The sequence below is a fragment of the Leptopilina boulardi genome, unplaced genomic scaffold, assembly GCF_019393585.1.
Source record: "Leptopilina boulardi isolate dan_hultmark-lab unplaced genomic scaffold, ZJU_Lbou_2.1 LbouV2_202, whole genome shotgun sequence".
Lineage (NCBI taxonomy): Eukaryota > Metazoa > Arthropoda > Insecta > Hymenoptera > Figitidae > Leptopilina > Leptopilina boulardi.
Window position 1 is genome coordinate 2,900,605 of NW_026137755.1, and position 19,911 is coordinate 2,920,515.

General features: G+C 29.8%; 1 protein-coding gene and 1 long non-coding RNA gene across 3 annotated transcripts in view; one reads left to right on the plus strand and one right to left on the minus strand.

Annotated features, from left to right (window-relative positions):
* The window catches only part of LOC127278274 (protein abrupt-like), a 41,937-nt gene that overhangs the window by 12,270 nt on the left and 9,756 nt on the right, over positions 1-19,911 (plus strand). The window contains exons 6-8 of one of the 2 annotated variants that reach the window (XM_051299912.1): positions 7,831-8,003; positions 10,127-10,346; positions 14,470-14,584. In XM_051299912.1, coding sequence (XP_051155869.1) covers positions 7,831-8,003; positions 10,127-10,346; positions 14,470-14,584 — 508 coding nt within the window. Of the gene's footprint in view, positions 1-4,440; positions 5,857-7,830; positions 8,004-10,126; positions 10,347-14,469; positions 14,585-19,911 lie in introns of those variants that run through there. The other variant, XM_051299913.1, reaches the window with a different exon arrangement.
* Positions 19,850-19,911, minus strand: part of LOC127278292 (uncharacterized) — a 54,878-nt gene continuing 54,816 nt past the window's right edge. The window contains exon 4 of the long non-coding RNA XR_007842471.1: positions 19,850-19,903. This is a non-coding gene — a long non-coding RNA (uncharacterized LOC127278292). The remainder of the gene's footprint in view (positions 19,904-19,911) is intronic.

The following is a 19,911-nucleotide window of genomic DNA, read 5'->3' on the forward strand; positions in this document are numbered from 1 at the left end:
ATATTGAATTGTTAACTTTGGAAATAGATGATTTTATATTTTAAAAATTATAATTCATTTGAAATCAATTGAAAGTGTATATAAATTATTTTAAAAATGATTTTGTTTAGTTTTTAAGTTTTCTATTGTATTGTTTATTCCTAAAATAATTTGTTTGTTTTGACAATGGATATCAGAACAAATTAAGCGTTGAACTTCCCAAGATAGTTTTTAAGAATTTTTGAAAAATCATACATATGTCAAATAGTGACGATTATTTTTATTAATTTTTCATTTTAGTTGAATTTTGTTGTAATGGTGATTTAGAAAATTGTTATTATTTATCTTTTTCAGTTTTCAATTAGTTAAATCACTAGTTTTTTTTATGAATTTGTTTTTGTCAAAATCATTAAACTTATGAAATAAAAATTCATTTGTTTATAAAAGTGCAATAATTTTTTTAAAGTAGTATTTGAAGACTATCTTTGGCTAAGAAAAAGCGCAAAAATTCGTTGTTTTTGAAAAAAATACACAAATCCGTATTTCACATCGTCTTTTTAAATGGCTTATCGTTAATAAAAACTCTGTTTCTGACTCTAGAAAATATTATGGGAATGATGGGAAAAATTTCTTGAAAAAGTGAGACAAAATTTATTGTGAAAACATGACAAATCAATTATTATTATTATTATGTATGGATATTTACTGATATTTGATAGTAAAATTCTGAGATAATTTTGTCGGGATATTTTGAGCCAAGTAAAAATGATGTAAATTTGCGGTTGTGTAAGTGTACATATATCGCATTTACGTTTAAGAGAACGCAGATCTGTAATCCTGTGTTTCGACGTTTTTGACGTAATTCTTCATATAATCAGAGCTCGGAAAGTTGAAATTCGTAAAATAACGTAAAAAAATTTAATTAAATGAAATTTAAAAAATATTTAATGTAAAGAAGTTAAAAGAATAAAAAAGAAAAAAAGAGGAATTGAATTAATCGAATGTATCTTTTTTCGAGCTCTGTTTATCATTATTATCAGCATTGTCATTATAATTATTGTATTGTCATTATTTAAAGTGCTATCATCTTGCAAAACGTATGTATATTTAAGTCATCTCGTTTCTCATCGTTTATATTGCATAAGTATTACAATGCTATCATACGTATTAGCAATGTTCCTACTTTGCGTTTGTTTTATACTCAAGGTTCTAATAATAAACAAAATTTTTCTCGGCTATAGGTGATTTTTCTTATTTTGCAATTTTTCACTGTAAAATTTTGTTTCTTTTTTGTTTTTGCATATTCCACAGGGTTTTTTTTTAGTTTCATCGGTCAATATATATCTAATTATAGTTGGATTTTTTCAATTTTCACTCCTTTTTCTGTTTTTCTTTTTCCTTGAAATAGAAGGTTGAGAAATTTTACTCTGCTTCCTTTCAAAACAATTAAATTTTCTAAAGCATATCAAATTTCAATATTAATATATATAAAGAATATCAAGGAACATTTTAAAGTTCCTGGAATTTCGCTTGCATATTTTTTATTAAAATTACTCATGCTTTAAAGATGAAAAAATTTGTATTTTATATTCCATGTTTAAATATATTAAGCAAGATAAAAAATAATTTACTTTTATTATACTTTGCATAACTTTTTAAAAAAGTTTTGAAAAATAAAGTACAAAAATTTTGTAATGAATTTTTTATAAAATACCTTAATTAAGTACAGTATTTTTCAAAACTCGGGAAAATATTTTTTTTTTTATAATTTGAAAAACTCGGGGAATTTTTTCTCGGCTAGTTGTGGACACCTTTTGCTGTTAGAAAATTGTTATAAAGGCAAAAAAAATTTCTCTTTTCCTCTGATAATTTCGATGAAATTTTTTCCTAGCGAAATAGAAACCCGACATGAAAAAGAAATAATAAAAACTTTGGAGTTCGGTTGGTGGAAAATCTAATTAACTGAAAGCTACGCTTTTTCATCTTGTATGAGGGAAAGTTTTTTTTTATTATTATTTGTTTTTAGGTGCTGCTAGCGTATTAAAAAAACTTGTGTTGTATTAAAAACAGAATCTTTGGATATATATGACGGGTTTCTATCTACAAACGTGCTTTACGTACATAATATGGTTCACAGTCAACTATTTCGAGTAGGTTGTAGTAATACACTCACGTTCTATTCTCTGCGTTGTATGTTTTGAATGAGAGAAGTGCAACGGAGGGAGTGTTAACTAAAATCCAAAGAGGGACAAAACAGAGAAATGCCATCCTTTGCATTCCTAAGATGCTCTGACTTCTCATCCTATACTCAAACTGGATGATGAATTTCACACTTAACAAGCAAACTTTGTTCCTTTCTTGACTTTAATGTTTATAATATCATTTAAACTTTTTTTTATGGACTACATAAAATGTTTCAACTTGTTATTCAATTGCGAATTTGCGAAATATCCAGACTTGTTATACGTTGTGTGAAATTTAACCGCGAATTGAGTCTGACACATAAATCCGTAACAGACGTTTCCTTTCGAACTTGAAAGTTAGAAATTTCATATTCATATTTGTAATTGCTTTCGAGGAGCGCGAGTGCACTAAATTGCTGTGTGAAATTCGCTGTGTATACACAAACTTATTTGCCAAATACGATTTATAAAATTTGTTTTGTGTGCAATACGTGCACTTTAGAATCCAATAATCAAGCTTATTTAACAGACTCAAAAGTCTGTTCTCGCCATACCATAAGTGCACATGGCGCAAATGTCGCGTCGATAAAAACGACGCAATAGAAAATAATAAATCGTGGTTTATTATTTAGAAGAGGTAAAAATACCTATATATTTATCAAAGTTTCTGATTTCGATAAAATATTTAAACAAAATTTAAATTATCTATTCCAAGAAAATGGTGTCAAATAATTTTAATGTATTATGTATATAATAGAACAATTTAGAAAAAAAATTCCAACTCTCTGCAATAGCTAGAAAAAAATTATTGCTCATATATAAAACATAGTGAAATCTTTATATTGGAGCACGTGTATGTTTTTCTCTTTCAAATCATAGCCATGATTTATTTCAAGTGAACAGTTTTCGTCGACTTTGCACCATATGCCCTTGTCAAATGGTGATAATTTAGTGTCATTTCCACTGAGGAGTAAAAAGAAGCAACCGCCTGATACATTTGTACTTCTTTATGATTTATATAAAAATTCTTTTAAAATTTCAGTTAATTTATTGGCTTTTTCGTTTCCATTTTTTAATTTTTATTCAATTTTATTTTGAGCATCCAATCTACGTAGACGAAACTAAACTGTTTCGGTCTAACAAAAAATATACGTGTTTCAATATTGTCTTTTAAAAAATATTTATGTTTTGGCTTTTGTTACTATCCTTGTCATAGATAACAGAATACAGTGTCTAACATAGGTTCCATTAAACTTGATAAAATATTTAAGACACTTGAAAAGTTGTTTGCAGACTTTTAAAGTCGTGTATCGTAAATACGTTCTTCATTGAAATTTTAACAAGTGTCTTTGATGCCTTCCAAGACGTTCATGATTTAACGAACCACAAACTTTGCGGTTTATTATTTAATTTTTATTTAAATTCTTTAGCTATTTACCACTACATAGGGTAGTGGATTTATGTAAAAGAATTTTAATTAATATCAACATAATTAATTTTAATTGTCACTTTCTCAAAGAACAACAACATTAACAACGATCCTTAAACTATTTCTGTTTCAACCAGATAGCTAACAATATTCTCTCTCAAATAATTTTCAATGGAATGTATGCAACAATAGAGACTTTGATGATACGGAAATTATGAGGATATTAAACGTAATTATTTGGAAACTAATATCATACTTGTTTACTTATCAATATCCTAAGGAGACAGCACTCCAGGTTAAAATATTATTATATATCAAAACTGTATAGTCTCATTATCTAATATATTAATGAGAAACAAATATTTTTCAATAGTCATAGCATCTTATAATCTTCCATTTTAATTTACTATACACAGAAATAATTTTTTATAAATTAAAAATTTACTTATATTGGATTTTATACATATATTTTTTTGAAAAAGCAAGTGAAAAATTTAAAAAATTGACTAAAATGAGAAATTGTTGAATTTAGCACTTTCTTTTTTATGAGTTACATATTAAAAAAATATATATATATATAAACATTTAGTTAACCTGACCGTCCGTCCGTCTGTCCGTCTGTAGAATTGTAACCCTTTTGTCCAATAACCTTTTAGTTTATTTTTGGGTAATTTGGCAATAAGCAAATGACTATTATAATGCGTACGACTCATCATAAGAGGAAAGATTAGATTAGAATAAAAAAATCCGATTAAAAGCAGAGATGGACGATGGCGGTGGTTTGTAAACGATGGCGAAATGACGACGTCGATGGGACTAATTGAGATTTGGTCCGGTGGTGTGTTGCAGCCGAGACCGTGTTTGCAGACGAGGCATTTGCATTTGGAAGCAGCTCTGTGTCGATAACCGGAACTGGGGAACCAGGAGGTGGCACCTGCTGGGACTCACCTCGTGTCTGTCCTGTCTGCCCTCGCATCTACAGCAACAACAGCAACTTGCGTCGTCATGTCAGATCGGCACATCCCACCGCCACCGATCTTCTCGAAATCACTTCGCTTCAAAGAAAGCCCATAGTGCCACCATCAGTGAAACTATTGTCACTCGATTCACAAATTCATAGGCAGTCATCATTTCCCAGCCAATCAACAACACTCAATCTTGACGATTATGCAGATCCACATTCCAATGCATCCGTTAAATTTGAGAACGCTCAGAATCGACGGCCTGATATCGAGTCGTACGGTGTCGGTTATGATCCTACTTAATTCAAATTTACATTCTTGATTACTGGAGCAAATGTGGTTTACCTTCTCATTTGTCAACTGAGACTTATTAATACACTCCCCAAAGTTACCATTGTCAGAAAATTCATTTCACTGAAACTCGTAAGATTATTTAACTGAATTATCACCTCGAGTCCACAATGGCCAATAATTTCATTCATTACATTCAACAAAAATTTATTTCATTCAAATAATCGGTTTTACTTAACTATTACCAAATAATAATTATTTAGTATAAATAAACATTTATTCGATAACAGTAAAGTGTACTTTTCCTCTGTATAAATTATGCATTGCATTGCTTTTGAAATAAATAATAATATGTATGAAAAATAGTGAAAAAAGTGGAGAAACGAAAAATGATAAAATTTATGAAATCAATTAATGCATCCACCCTATATGGATAAAGGAAGCATTTTCTTTTTCAAATTGCAATTCAATTAAGGCATTGTTTTCTACAAAAGCACTTTTTAATTTTCGGTTATTTATTATTACACTTCATTGTTCTCTTTAATGACCAGCAAATAAATTTTTTTGCCTCAATTTTTTTTTACTGCTTTAAAGCCCTAAATCTTTCACCGGATAAAAATCGACATTTGCTTCAGTATATCTTGATAAATCCCTGTATATTCGTAACATGTATAGAATAAATTTTATCAGGAAATAGATACAAAGAGGCATCCTCTATCGATAGAGCTATTCATTAATGTAACTTTACGAATTTCATTTATTTGACCATCGCGCTATTTTACTTTGTGAAAAATTGTTACGACTGGTTTTATTTTTAATAATTCAATTTTTATAAACGCGAATTAAAAAATAAGAATTATTTCGACTTATGAAAGTGCAATGAAATATGTAAACCCAATTTTTTTATAGATATAAGATTTCAATAAACTTGTACATTTTGTTTACATAATACTATTATTAGTCTGATGTAATCGGCAACAACATATAAAATTTCTTTTTTTCTAGCAAAAATGAAGAATTGTTAAAAGAGCCCGATTGAGTTTTTATCTTATTAATAAAATAAATATTAAATTAGTAAATTTCAAAATATTTAGTTCTTGTTTAATTCTCAACACAAAGTTTTTCTTATTTGAATTTTACTTTATTTTTAACGTACACTTTTCGAATTGATGTAATTTTAATTAAAAATCTTTTTTATAGAACGTATATCTATATGCGGTTCTTGATTTGAGATGTCTATAATTTACTCGATTTAAATTATTATTCATGACCGCCATTTAAGTTTTGTTTCTGATCTTGATTAAACAAAATATTATATATTGAATAGAGATGAGGATCTCGACGATTTCCATTTCAAGTCTTTAATCCAAAGCTATATATAAGCAGACTAAATTCCCTTTGATCCCTTAACTCCTTTGTAATTAAAACCAAGAGGACTCGATCTGCGTCAAATTTTAATGATTCCAATAATTAAAATTGGATAATAAAAAATAATAAAGAATTGGTGAAAAAAATTTGATTTATTCAAGAGAATTTTTCACTTCAAAGCTTTCTATTTGAATGTAGATCATATATATGAATATAATTGGTGGAATTAACGCTGGACGGCAAGGGCATTGAGTTGAAAACATTAAATGAAGGTTCAAACGATTTGTTTCATTGAATTCAGTTAATCGATCATTTTATAGTGAAATTACCATCTCCTTTATACACTGATTATTTTTGATTTTTCGGCTTTTATTCCTTCTTTTTTTTAAATATCAATACAGTTTTTTAATACTGAATAGCGAAACAAAATTATTTACTCATACACATAACTAAGCCAAATAAAAATGTCATTAACGAAGATAATAGTACTAAATTAACATCTCTTGGGTACAAAAAGTGCGCAAAATAAATAATAAATTGAAGTGAAATAAAGTTGTGAGGTATAATGTCTAAATTATGTATTTCGGGCAGTTTTTAAGTAATTCTGTTTCCTTTCGATTTAACTATATTTTTCCTCGTTTTTTTACTTATGTACTTTAGAAGTGCTTGGCAAGAGAGTCGAAAGAGTGGTACATGTATGTACATCGATTCCTATTGAATAGCACTCTTGGGCGATTCGACCATAGCACAACTCGTTGACCGAAATGCAAACTTTAAATAGGAATCGAAGAAATTGCTTTCAGTCATACTGCTATAGAAACTTTGGCTTCACAAATACTTTTTTAAGTTCACTCCAAAGAAGTCAGTTTCAAGTGTTTCAAGTAAATGGCGCTCTCAAAAGTTGAAGAAACGCAATATCTCTCTCATGCCAAAGAAAAATCTCTATTTTTTAACACAAGGAATCAATCAATTTGTAAAATTAAGTTTTTCAATATAATCAAAATTAAAAATATTTATAACAGTTTCTTTCATATTTTAACAAAATATATATATCGTATAAAAATAAGAGTTGTCATTAATTATGAGAAGGTAAAATTGACCTTTCAAAATATTTCATATTAGAGGGTTAGAAATTTGATTTCATATTTCATTTGATATGATATATTAAATGAAATGAAGAATTTATGTCCGTATGGACTTAGGTCGTTCGATACATTTATCATCAACTGTCATCAAAAAGGTAATAATTTTCATAATCCTTCATCTTTATATATATATATATATATGTATGTATATATTTCATATATTGTAATAAGTTTAAAAACTTTTTACAATTAAATAATTATTATTTATTTATATTGCTTGGAACAGTAATCTTAGTAAGTGGCTGCATTGCTATTATTATGTTTTTGATAATTTAATCTTCTTAATTCAGAATTGACATTTTCTTTCTTTTATCTAATACAAAATTTATTAATGGAAAATCAATAAAATGACACTTATCAAGAGTTTATCTACTGTATGACTATTGTTTTCATTTGTTATAAATTTATAAAGAGAAATGAAATAATTTTCAAAAAAAAAAAATGCTAGAAAATGATTTTTTATTTTTTTGCAGCAAAAAGAGTTCGTCGTGGCAGGCCACGGTTAGGAACGCGAGGTGGAAGACATATGACGTCTATTCATGGAAATTCACCATCTCGAGGTGACTGGTTGCCTCTGGATATGAGGACAACTCCACCCACCATGCCTGCTTTTCGAGGATTCGAAGAAACCTCTTCGGACGGTGTGGTGAGCGAATTTAAAAAAATATTCCTTAATTGTTGTGTGCGCACATATTAAATCAGCTTTCACTTTTTGAAATTCAGTCACGATTTGACAATCGAATTTGGCAAAAAACTCTCTCAGACATCCTTTTAAGATAAAAGGGGTACATAATGAAATTCCAAAATCAGCAAACGTTGCTTTTGTTCGAACAACCCTATCCATTGCTAGAAAACGGAAGTATAGTTCAACAGTAATCGATAACAAGAGCTCGAGGGAAATTCCCTCTTGGTGTTCGTCTCGTTAACACAATCTCGGTTCATGTTCCCAAAATGATTCCGATTTCTCGATAATATTATGATTCGTTTCTTTCTTTTTTTTCTTGGTCAAGTGCAAAAGCGAGATAACTGCGTGACATCGTATGTTTGGATAATCACCCCCAAGGCTTGGGGGACAGGGTAATCGACCATTAGCCGAGGTAATTAATAACGCCGCCGGTGACATATTTAACGAGACGTCCCTATTCTGGACGCACGTTTCCCGCTTGTCCAATAAGATTCCACTGATAAAACGAACCAACTAATTTATAAAGACGAGAAAAAGGTCCACTATTATTATTATTTTCACACATCGTTAGCATTGAGGATACTTTGTAACAACAGCAACAAAATTCGCGAGAGACTGCGATGAAATTTCATTTTCAGAATGAAAAGACATAGGAAGTTTAATTTGAAAAGACTTAGCTTGCGTGAAAGAAGCTTCTGTGTGGTGATGCCTTGAATGGAATCTGTGAATATCATTATCATATTGAGCTGGATTCTAAAGAACTTGGCAAGAAAGTTTTTCTTTTAGAGTTTTTCGACTTGGCTTACAAAGAGGATTTCGAATGGAGTGAACAGCTCACAATAGAAACAAATATAAGACGAGAAACGTCAGGCAAGAAATTGAGATGGGAGCCATGTTAAAATAAACGACAGCTCTAGAAAGAATACAGACACCGGAACAAATTCCGATATGCCAGCTGCTCATTCCCTTCTCGCAATGCTTTCTCTTAGTCTCGCCTTTCCTTGAACTTGAATTGCAGAAGAGATTTTTCAAATTTTCGATAATTTCTTATTCAATTATTAATTAATTATTCTTGAAAACTTGTGAAAACTGAAAAAACAATTATTTCATTTAATAATATTTGTAACCAATTATTTGAATCAAATAAATTTTTTTTCGGTGTATAATAATTAAAGAAAAAGAGACAGCCTTTAAATTACTAATAATTTTTAGCACATTTTTATTTAATTTAAGAAAGATTAAGATTCTAGACGGATAAAAATTCCATTTTCGTCATTTCTATTTGCATATATATGTATCCTATATATATTTTATCCTGATATGGAGATTCACTGTAGAAACAAGCACTTAATTCTAACAAGAGAACCTTACTCTGGCTCACCACTTAAATTTTCACCGAAAAGTGCATTTTTAATTAAATCTGAAAATAATCTTGGATATAAATTTTTTTTATTACTTTCAGTAATTTTCTTTTCTCAATTCCAAATGGATTTTCACATTGAATTTGCCAAGCGTTTTGTCTTATAATATATAGAAAGTTGTGATTTTTAAATAAAAATCACTTTAAGGGGAATTTAATATTTCACTGCATTTGGAGCTTTTACTTTTTATAGAATGATTTAGAAGAGCTTCTTGGCATAAATCCTCTACTTATTGTTACACGGGTTATGCAGGTAGAATATCGATGCTCAATAATCCTACACTTGAAACGTTTTGATCATACAAATTGGCCAATTTGTTACTTCGAGTACCGCAATACCACCCCCACACGTTTTGGTTTTTTTTTATAGTTTTTCAAAAAAAACTAGAATTTCAATAATCATTTTATTTCTATTGAAAGAGAGATACTTGAAGGCTTTATCGGATTCAAATATATGTAACATAATTTCAAATCAATTCGGAGTCTAATAATATAATCTCACAACACATTTTTCAGGCTGAGTTTTTCCACAAAAAAAAGAAGGAAATTTTTTTCAATTTTTCATGAAATTAAATTATTTTTGAGTAAATTTTATATTGATTGAAAAAATAGTAAATTATAGATAAAATTTTGTATAATGAAGTTGAAAATGACTTTTTTTCAGGTTCATTTGGGAGAGGGAATTGCAATCTGTGAAGAACAATTGAGAGCCGTTAAGTGGAGTGATTATCGGAAACTGACGAGAGGTCTTGCAGCAATTTTATTTAGTCCTACGGAACTAGCGACGTGTTCCGTCACGGGACAACGTTGGAGTCGTGCAGGAACGGCTACAGAACGTCCCGTCAAGCCAGCCCTTGATAAAGCAAAAGTGCAGGCAATCATATGTAAGTTATTTTACAGATAATAATAATATTTCCTACAGGGAAATTACACTGAAAAAAATTTATTTATTTTTTGGGAAATATTTACTCTTTTTTGTCGCCGAATACTTGAAATCGTGAATCTCACTATTTTTTAATATTAAAACGCATTCCTTAAATTCTATCCCAGAAAAAATCCACATTAGAGTATAAAACTTTGAGTAAAACCATAAATTGAAAAAGAATCTAACTTTTTATCTTAAAATGTCCCTAAAAATGGGAGTTTTATTACATGTTTCAAGTTTTTGTTAATTTTCGTGAAAGCTTTTGGTTCTCGTATCTTCATTACTATTGAATCTAAAACATTCTTTAATTTAACTTTAAACTATATTACAATTGTTTTAGTTAAACTGCTCGAGGGAAACAAAAATTCTTCTAAAAAAAAACTCTTCATTATTGCTGATTGTGGCTAAAAATATAGTTGGCAATTTCACGAATTGCATCTCGGGACCTAATTAACCTACAACATTGTTTTGTTTTTAGGTTCGTCGAAAGTTAAGTCTAGTTTAACTTTTCCACATATCACATTCTCGTAGAACTAATTTAAATTCTAGAGATTCGAGAAGATTAAAAATGTGTGTTTCTTTTAGTAGATTGTCCACAGAGTGCATGAAACAATTTTTTTTTCACTTTTGTGATAATTCTGGTATCTGAATATAAAATAAGTAAAGCGCTGAGAATGAAGAATTTCTTTTTTTTACTCTTATTATCATTGTATTTTTTTTTTTTTTGAATCGTTTCGTCTTAAGATTCATTTATAAGAAAGAAGGAAAAAAAGAAAAAAAAACCTCTCCCCAGGGTAAACCAAGTGGCATAAAGAGGTGATATGGGAGGATATATATATATATATATAGATCACCTATTGGACAGCCGAGCATTTTCTTAAACTCCCGGGACCGAGGTTAAGATGTTTCACGAGTCAAGAATGTCTGACAAAAAGTTTATACTATGATGCAGTCTGTCAGATGTGATAAATTATCGCCCCTTATCCATTTATTCAATAAAGGAGATGTTTTTATATGCTCGAGTTTATAATTTAGAAATTTTTTTCTTAAGTCAATGCGTATAAATAGATGGTACTTTAACAGAGTTTTTAAAGTGTCAAAATATTTTTGACACGTTTTAATAAACTATATACAATTACTTGGACTATATGATAGAATTTAATATCAATTGTTAATTTAATTGTGAAGTTAATTGAGGTTTGTTTGTGGCAAATTTCGGTCGAATTGGTCGGGACAGGACGATTAGAATTTATGGTAAACGTGTATGCATAGCTGGACTTTGTGATTGACAGACAACCTTTTGAAGCTACGATTAGCTGCGGTATTCGATAATGAAGATGTGATGAATTTAACTCCCAGCTCGTTAGTTCGTTGCATTTTAACGATTTCCTGTAAAATTTTATTTAATATCACGATAAATATTCTGGATTCTAACTTGAATCGAAAAAAAATTTACTCGAATTAAAATATAATATTGTTTGTAAAAGAGTATTTTATAGATTCTATAGCATTCATTTTCAGTTCCACTTGGAGAATAATGAAATCATTAACTTATTTCTGCAGTTCGTACATAATTAATCGATTGTTGTGTCCATCCAACAAACACATAAGTTTGAGAACTATAACTAATCCAAGAAATTAAATATTGATTCTTGCAAAAGTTTTTTAATTAATTTTTTCCTGGGATGCTAACTCGAAACTTGAATATTTTGACGTTTACTTACTGTCGTAAGGAGAAAGTTTTTGCAGGGTGAAAAATTTAATAGCAAATAAACTATATGATCAATCGCTTAAGCAATTAATATTGTAAAGTTGGACTATATATGAGAGCTGAGGATGGTGCTTTAACTACTTTAGTCATCGAAATATTGATCGGTGTTCTGGTTTTCGCGAGTCAACTTCAGGTCAAAACTGAGCAAGCCACGTGCCTTTCTGGCTTTAATGTTAACGACGTACTTCTCTCTCCGATTTCTCCGACACGGTCACGTCTGTACCCACTTTACTCGTTAGCTTTACAAATGGTTACAACTTGTCTCAAACCACGATCACCACAGTCGCTGCTAACGCCAGACGATGGTTTCCTGTTACGACTACTTCCTAAACTTCAAAGCCGACCTTCTGACATTGAGAATTGTTATCTCGATCAAATAACATGCACGTCTCGATTGATCGAACTCAACTTAAAAAAGTATTTCAATCAAATAAATATTTAATTTATTATTTTTATTTTATAAAAATTCTAATTCAATTGGAGACAAACGCAAGAAGCGGATAATTTCTTCCGATGACAATGTTGCGATAAAGTGGCAATAAATTTCAAGAAGGAAATTAGGTAGAAATTTAACGAGTTTGCACTTGACGCGTATGTAATAAATCTAAAGCATAACTCAGAACGATAAGAAAATCCCTTTATCGCTCTTTAGGTGGTCAGAAATCCCTGGAGAATCAATTCGATTTTGAGAAAATAGAACTAGCTGTTCTCCCATCATTTCATTAGTTTATCAGATGGCTTCATATCGAGATATTGTCAAATAAATTATCACCTTAAAAAATGTCTACGTGTGATTTTAGATAATATAGCCATAAAGAAAAACTTTTTCATAAACATTTCTAATTTTACTAATTTGAAAAGACATTTTCATATCTGATGGATATTGAAAAAATTTTCGTCAATATTTATATGAAGATATTTTTTGATTAACTTACATTTTCATGTACGAAGAAATAAATGCAATGCATACATAATTTCTCGAAAATTCCATGTTAACTCAAGCGAGGAAAAATCAGTTCAAGATTAATAAGAGAAGAATTTCTAAAGCATCGATCGAAGTCATTCATTTGTAACAGATGCAACGATCATCAATGTATAAGATAATAAACGAACGACTTGCATTCAACTGGAACAACTTTACATATTTTTGCAAAGTAACTTGCATGAAAAATTCTCCCCTTAATGAACCGAGAAAAAATGATTATTTCAACATTTCATAAATCAGACTTGTGAAAATAATAGATTTTGAAAATATTTTTAAAAAAGATTTTCATTAATGTTCTTTGATATCGTGTTTTTTGAAAATGCAATTGGCACCTTCAAGTGAAAAGTGCTTGTAGGAAATATTTTTCTTTGAGACTAGTTGAGGAAAGGGGGGAAAAAGTAGTTGTGGATTTTATCTATTACCCTTCTTTGCGCTGAAACTTCCTGTAACTTATAGTTGATTTTTTCTTCTCGTTCTGGAAAAGTTTGAGCTTACAGAAAATATCGAGTTTGATTATTATTTGAACTACATTGACAGTCGATATAATGGAACCCGAGGAAGGATGAGATAAAAATTTCTATATTACTTTTCTCCTTCGAAAAAAGGGTCAGAGGAAATTTGATACTATAAATATAATTTACTAATAGAACATTTCCAGTTGACAACATAATTTCAAATGACATGAATTCCAATATATAAAAAAATATCGTAAATTATAAGGAATCGACCAGTATCCTATCAATGTTTGAAACCATCAATTTCGTTACATATCTCCAAACTAAATCCATTCGACATAAAATCAAGAAATTAATATATATATATATATATAGGAAGAAGAATTGACATGCGTCAGGAGTATTATCGGTATTTCTGATCGAAAATAAAGATATTTGGAGGGATTTTCGGATTTCATATTAAAATCCATAAAAGGACATTTCTATTACGAAAAATCTCAAGTTATATTAAAATTCCAATCTCTGGGAAATATATTCGAAAAAGAAAATCTGAAAGAACGATTTACAATTCCTATTTATGTAACTGAATAGCGAGATATAAAAAACAAAATCCCAAATTTTTATTTAGGTATTTCTAGTTTGACTGTTAAATAAAAGTGAATGGAATTTTGCCTTTTTCATTCAAGAGATAATTTTGCTTTCGCCTGAAGGTAGACACCTTAGTAAATTAATGAGATTAAACTCCTCTGTTTACAACGTTCCCTTGAGGAACTGCAAAGTGCCACCATTAATAATAGGTTACTGCTAAATATTGACCAATACTCTGTTAATGAAACACTGCTTAAAGGAATATTTTGCTTTGATGTTTCAGCGTACGTGACATCGAGATTCCCTTCGGTGGACGTCAGTAGTGTGAAGCAGGTCCTGGCCTACAAGTGCAAAGAGAATTCTACGGCTCTCAAGATGAAGTCGATTCGGTATATATGGTAAGCTTGCACATTAATTAAGGACTCTTTTCTTCTTTACAATCTTTTTAAATGCCAACATCTCATTTTATTTCCGACTTTTTCATGGAATCCACGATTAGTTCCCTTCAATCAGCTTTTTTCTGCTGACTTGGACCCCAACAGCAAAATCTCACTTGTGCTTTCAGAATTTAAAATTAGGTGCTCAACTTTTTTTCTCTCAGTTCACAGAAAAAGAGAAAGAAGGAGAGAGAGAGATACTTGAAAAATAATATTCTAATACTTTACTATGTGAGAAAATGTATTCATTTTTTAAGTTTTATTAGATATCATTATTTTTTAAACGAATTTTTATTTTCCGAATTACCATTTTTAAGTACCGAATTTTTATTTTATAGAAATTCTCTCAATTCTGCTAATTAAATTTAAATTATAAAGTTTTAAATAAAAAGTTGGATGAAGAGAAATTCTGTGAAATAAAAATTAGTTACCTAAAAATGTTGTTGAGTAAAAATTCGTATAAAAATCAAGTTCTGTCTAATGGTTTTTAACCAGTAAATTCCCCCTCGAATATATGCTTATAAAAAAAAAATATTGCTTATAATTTAAGTGATGAAAAATTTATTTGACAAGTTTGTTGTGGAAAATTAATTTGCAAAACTTGAATTCATTCTAATTTCAATCTACCTTCGTTCTGTTTTCTAATAAAGGCCTTTGTTGATTAAAACTTTTATTTTGTGTTTTCCAACGCAGTTCGTGAGAGGAATTTTTTTTCATTGAGGTAAAGGGGTGAGGGGAAAGTAGTGAAATCACAATGGAAGCCAATTTAACAATCGATCTTCTCTCGATGAAGAATTCAGAGAATATTTCATTTCCATAGTCTCTTGATATCCGAGTTTTCTTTCCGGTTTTCATTCAATTTATCAACTAGATAGATTGTTGTAAGTTTTAGTGGGCAGAAATGGACATGTTTTTTCTTAGATCCAATAAACCACAACCAGAGGAAAGGGCATAAAATTTTTTCCACCCTTGTGATTTAAAAAAAATGTCTCCGCACTTCCGCTTAATATACGCTTTGTCGATCAAATAATCCTTTACACGTACAAGAGCAAGGAGATGTAATCTTCTTTACTACGTGGAATAATTAGAGGAGTCGCCTGCTTTCTTGTTCTATTCAAGAATCTGTATTCCTGAGTGAATCTCATTATTTTAGAAAGTAATTTCAAGATTTCGTTAATATTTATTTTATAAGTTGCATTTTTTTGAAGATATTACTTATAAATAATATGAAAATTTATTACTTAATTTTAACAGACATTGAAATATTTCATCTTGTTCCTAATCGTAACGCATCAACGCTTCAGGAAACTAGTTATAGTTAGTCATGAGAACTTTGAAACCTTCTCGAACGTATAAGTTTCGGAATATCCCGAGGGATCTTGTAAGTGTAGACTCGCTTATTTCTATTGCTAATTAGAATTTTATAGATTGCTCTATTATATTATCAGCAAGTTCCTAATTAGATTCGTAGAATTAAAGATGAAAATCCTCACTTTTGTAGATTCGAAAGGAAAATTTTGTTAATTATTATTGTCATTTCTGTTGAATATCACAGGTCTTTATTAGATGGAATTTCGATGAAAGCTGTTTATACTTTGAAGTGAAATTTAACCAACGAAAATGCACATGAACCTAATTTATAACTGACTCTAATCAAACACCATGCACGCTTGAGATTCTACTGAACTTTCAAGATCCTTATAATCATCCTTTCCAGAATTCCATAATCTAAATTTGAATTCATATACCTACTGATTCAAATTTAAAGGGTAGTTATCTTAATACTATTTGTTGAGACACTGTCTTGAAAGTACACTTTAATGAGACCTTTAGCTCATTAAATTAAAAATAGATATAATGTGGCACTCTTTCTAATGAAGAAAGAGTGTTGATTTTCCATTATTTTTTTTCAACATGTGCCATCTCATCTCGAGGTTTTGCTGAGTTTGCTGTGGCAAAAAGAAATGAGAGACCCTTCGGGAAATTCTTACAATTAGCTCATTTCGCCAACCATAAGATATAGATGAACTCTTCTAGGATTTTTTTCATACCTTTTGTTTCCGTGATAATTCCTCAAGAATTCTCCTATTTCACCTTTATACCATCTATGAAATATGAATAAAGACGAAAGAATGTACTTGAAAATGCGCTTTCCTCTCCGCTTGTTATAAGGAGAAAAATCTTGGGAGAAAAAGTATTTTCTTCTGTCAGATACACTTTGCCATCAGGCAAAAAGGGATATATGAGAAGAAAAATTACACCAGAACAAATATCTTTCATAATGTTTTAAGTGAAATGAAACTTTTCACAAGAAATTTTGAAATTACATAAATATTAGATTTTCTAATAATCTTGTAATTTTTTAATAAAAACTCATATTTTCTGGTAAAAACTCGGGTAGAAAAATCTCTTCATATATGCGGGTAATGTCGACAGAAAAAATAGTATGTAAAGGGATGTAGAAGTTGTCGGAAATGAATGGGAAAAGCCGACGTTTACGATGTATTAGAGGCTTTAGTGGTTAGTCGTGTCTGGCAAGATGACTTCATTTGCGAGGATAGAAACCGAAAGCACTGAATGACTGTAAATAATTCTGACGTGCATTCGTTCAGGCATATTACATTTCCTTGAAAAATTGCCCCTGACAACTTAAATCTTCCGATTCACTTCTAACATGGACCTATAAAAGTTTCACGAATTGTGTCGAGAGCGATGAAAAGATTTTTAAGGCATCTCTTCTTAATACCACCAAAGATAAAGCTTTTGCTCAAGAGTCCATTAAGAAAAGTTAAGTATAGTCACTTGGAAACGTGAGCACAAAAGTCGATATTCTTCTGAATGAACTTTTACATTTTACTCCAAATACGAATATTGAACATGCATTAATTACTCGATTCGAGTGACTTTCAGGAGAGTTTTAAGTAGACAGTTAGTCTAGACCTAGAGCGTTAGTGAGTTTCCAATCTTTATGCAGACGTACATGTTTTGAAAAAGTTAAATTAGCGCGCAAATAAAAATTCTAAAGGTATCTGCAGTTAGATTGTAAAGATTAACTCAATAAAAATATTCTACTTGAATTACGATTGATTTTTTTTTTAAACTTTATTAATCGGCTTCGATATTCAGATTTAATTGTCATAACAGGAGTTACAAATTGACGCAAATTGTCCATTTCGCAGTTGTTGATTGAAAACGAATGCATGTCGATAGAAATCAATGAATTCCAAACATTGCCAGGCAACCGCAGTCTATATCGCTCTAGAACTAATAAAGTTCTTGAGGCGAAAATTTTTGTGTTCCAATGCGGGAAATATTCCCCAGGAGACATATCGAGATAGAAGGAAAAGAGTGTCTGGAATTTAGGGAATCTTTGGCATTATTTCCTTGAAATTGACTTTGTCTGAATTTCGGGAACCGTTTCGTCCAAGAGTCCATTCGTGAAATGAATTTCGTAAAGGATCTTTTGCTCGAGGAATTGTGAAAATTTCGATCCAAAGTCTTTCATAAATAATAATGAACACATTCGATTCTGCGTTAGAGCGGGTCTGAAGAGTGGATGACAAACACAGTTTGTGAAAACAAGATAAAATCGAGAGAAAATAGTTTGCGGTCCTCTATCACCAAAAGTTATTTTTTCTATTTTAGACAGGTTTATTACGTCAACGAATATAGGAGATAGAAAATATATTTTTCACTCGGAAAATTCAAACTTTTTCATTTCACCTATTCCTTTAAACCAATTTTTTCTTTAGAAATGTTTTTGTTTTTGTTTGAGGATTGAAATAGAATTTTTTCATCTTGGTTTCTGCCTTCTTTATAATATTAAAGGGGATGGATTCAAGTGGGTTGTAGACATTCGAGAATATTTTCTGTAGTCGAGAATTTCGATTTTTTACAGAGAAAATAAGTATATAATGTCATTTTTAGTCAGTACATGACCTGGATATTCATCGTTAGAGTTATATGAGAAAACACTTAAAAGAGAAATTAGAATAAATTGATAAAAAAAAAAAAATTCTGGCTGACACCAAAAATTGCATCCGTTACGTAAATGTAATCTAACTTTTTTCTTATCGTTAAGTATTCATTGTATTTTTGAAAAAAATTTTACTTTGACTCTAAATTGACAACTTAATGAGGTGAAGATGAAATTTGCGGAAGTGATTAGAAATCAATTTCAACTCTCTCGATTCAACAAGTTCTACATGGTCTAACGATCTTAGTTTCCTAATTCATTTTAACACAATCACACCCAAAGTCTTGTTAGATTGATTTATTTAGTACCGAATTTCCAAAATCAAGTCGTAAATTCAAATACTGATCAATTTATTTGCATCTTACTAGTTTTCACAAAAAACGCGCACTATTAATTAAAAAAAAAATTCTTACATTTATAATTTTATAAGATTTTCATAAAAGTTGTGAAAAATTGCCTTTTTTATTTTTAAGACATTCTTTATTTTCATTTGTCAAATGAAAGAACCAAGTGTAGTTTCTTTTCTTTTTCAAGAATTAATATTGTTTCAGAAATAAAAGAGCACGCTTGCGAGTAATAATCCGACATCTTTGAAAAAAGGCTTTTGGTGAATAAGATGACACCTATTGAAAATTTAAAGATAAGACGTTCATTATCTCACTACTCTGGATAATTAGTTGGTGGGTTTTCTTAAAATCCCATGCAACTTAATTTGTTTAAATTGAAACTTGAACAAATTCATAGTAACAATAACAATCCAGTGATTTCATTGTCTCGGTAAACGCTTTTCTGTATGAATCTTGAAACATGAAAATGTAATTTCCCATTGAAAGGAAACACTTTGAGAAATAAGATTTAAAGACCTTTCAAGATGAAAGTCAATTTTAAAGGCGTTAAACGTGATTTTGCAGGTCACCTTAAACCGCGATGGAATCGTCTTTTATAAAATCAAGATTACGCGATTTTCGATACTATATTTTTTAATTTTATAGTGACAGAACTTTAATTTTTTTAATTTCAGGCCAGCTATGTGAGATTTGCTTTTAAAAAATTTCCAATCAGAATTTCAATGAAGAATCTCGCACGAATTAAATTATGTAATTTTTCTATTTTCATTTGAAAAAAGGCAAACAGTTTCATGGAATATTAATGAATTCATTATTTCTGATAGCAATTTCATTTGGCTTTAGAGAATGAAAGTCGTTCTAATTCAGAGATATGAGCATGCAATGATAATAATCTATTCTGAAACTTACTTTAATCTTCATTCTTCTTTTTTCCAACTTTTAATCTTCCTCTTGAATCTGAAACA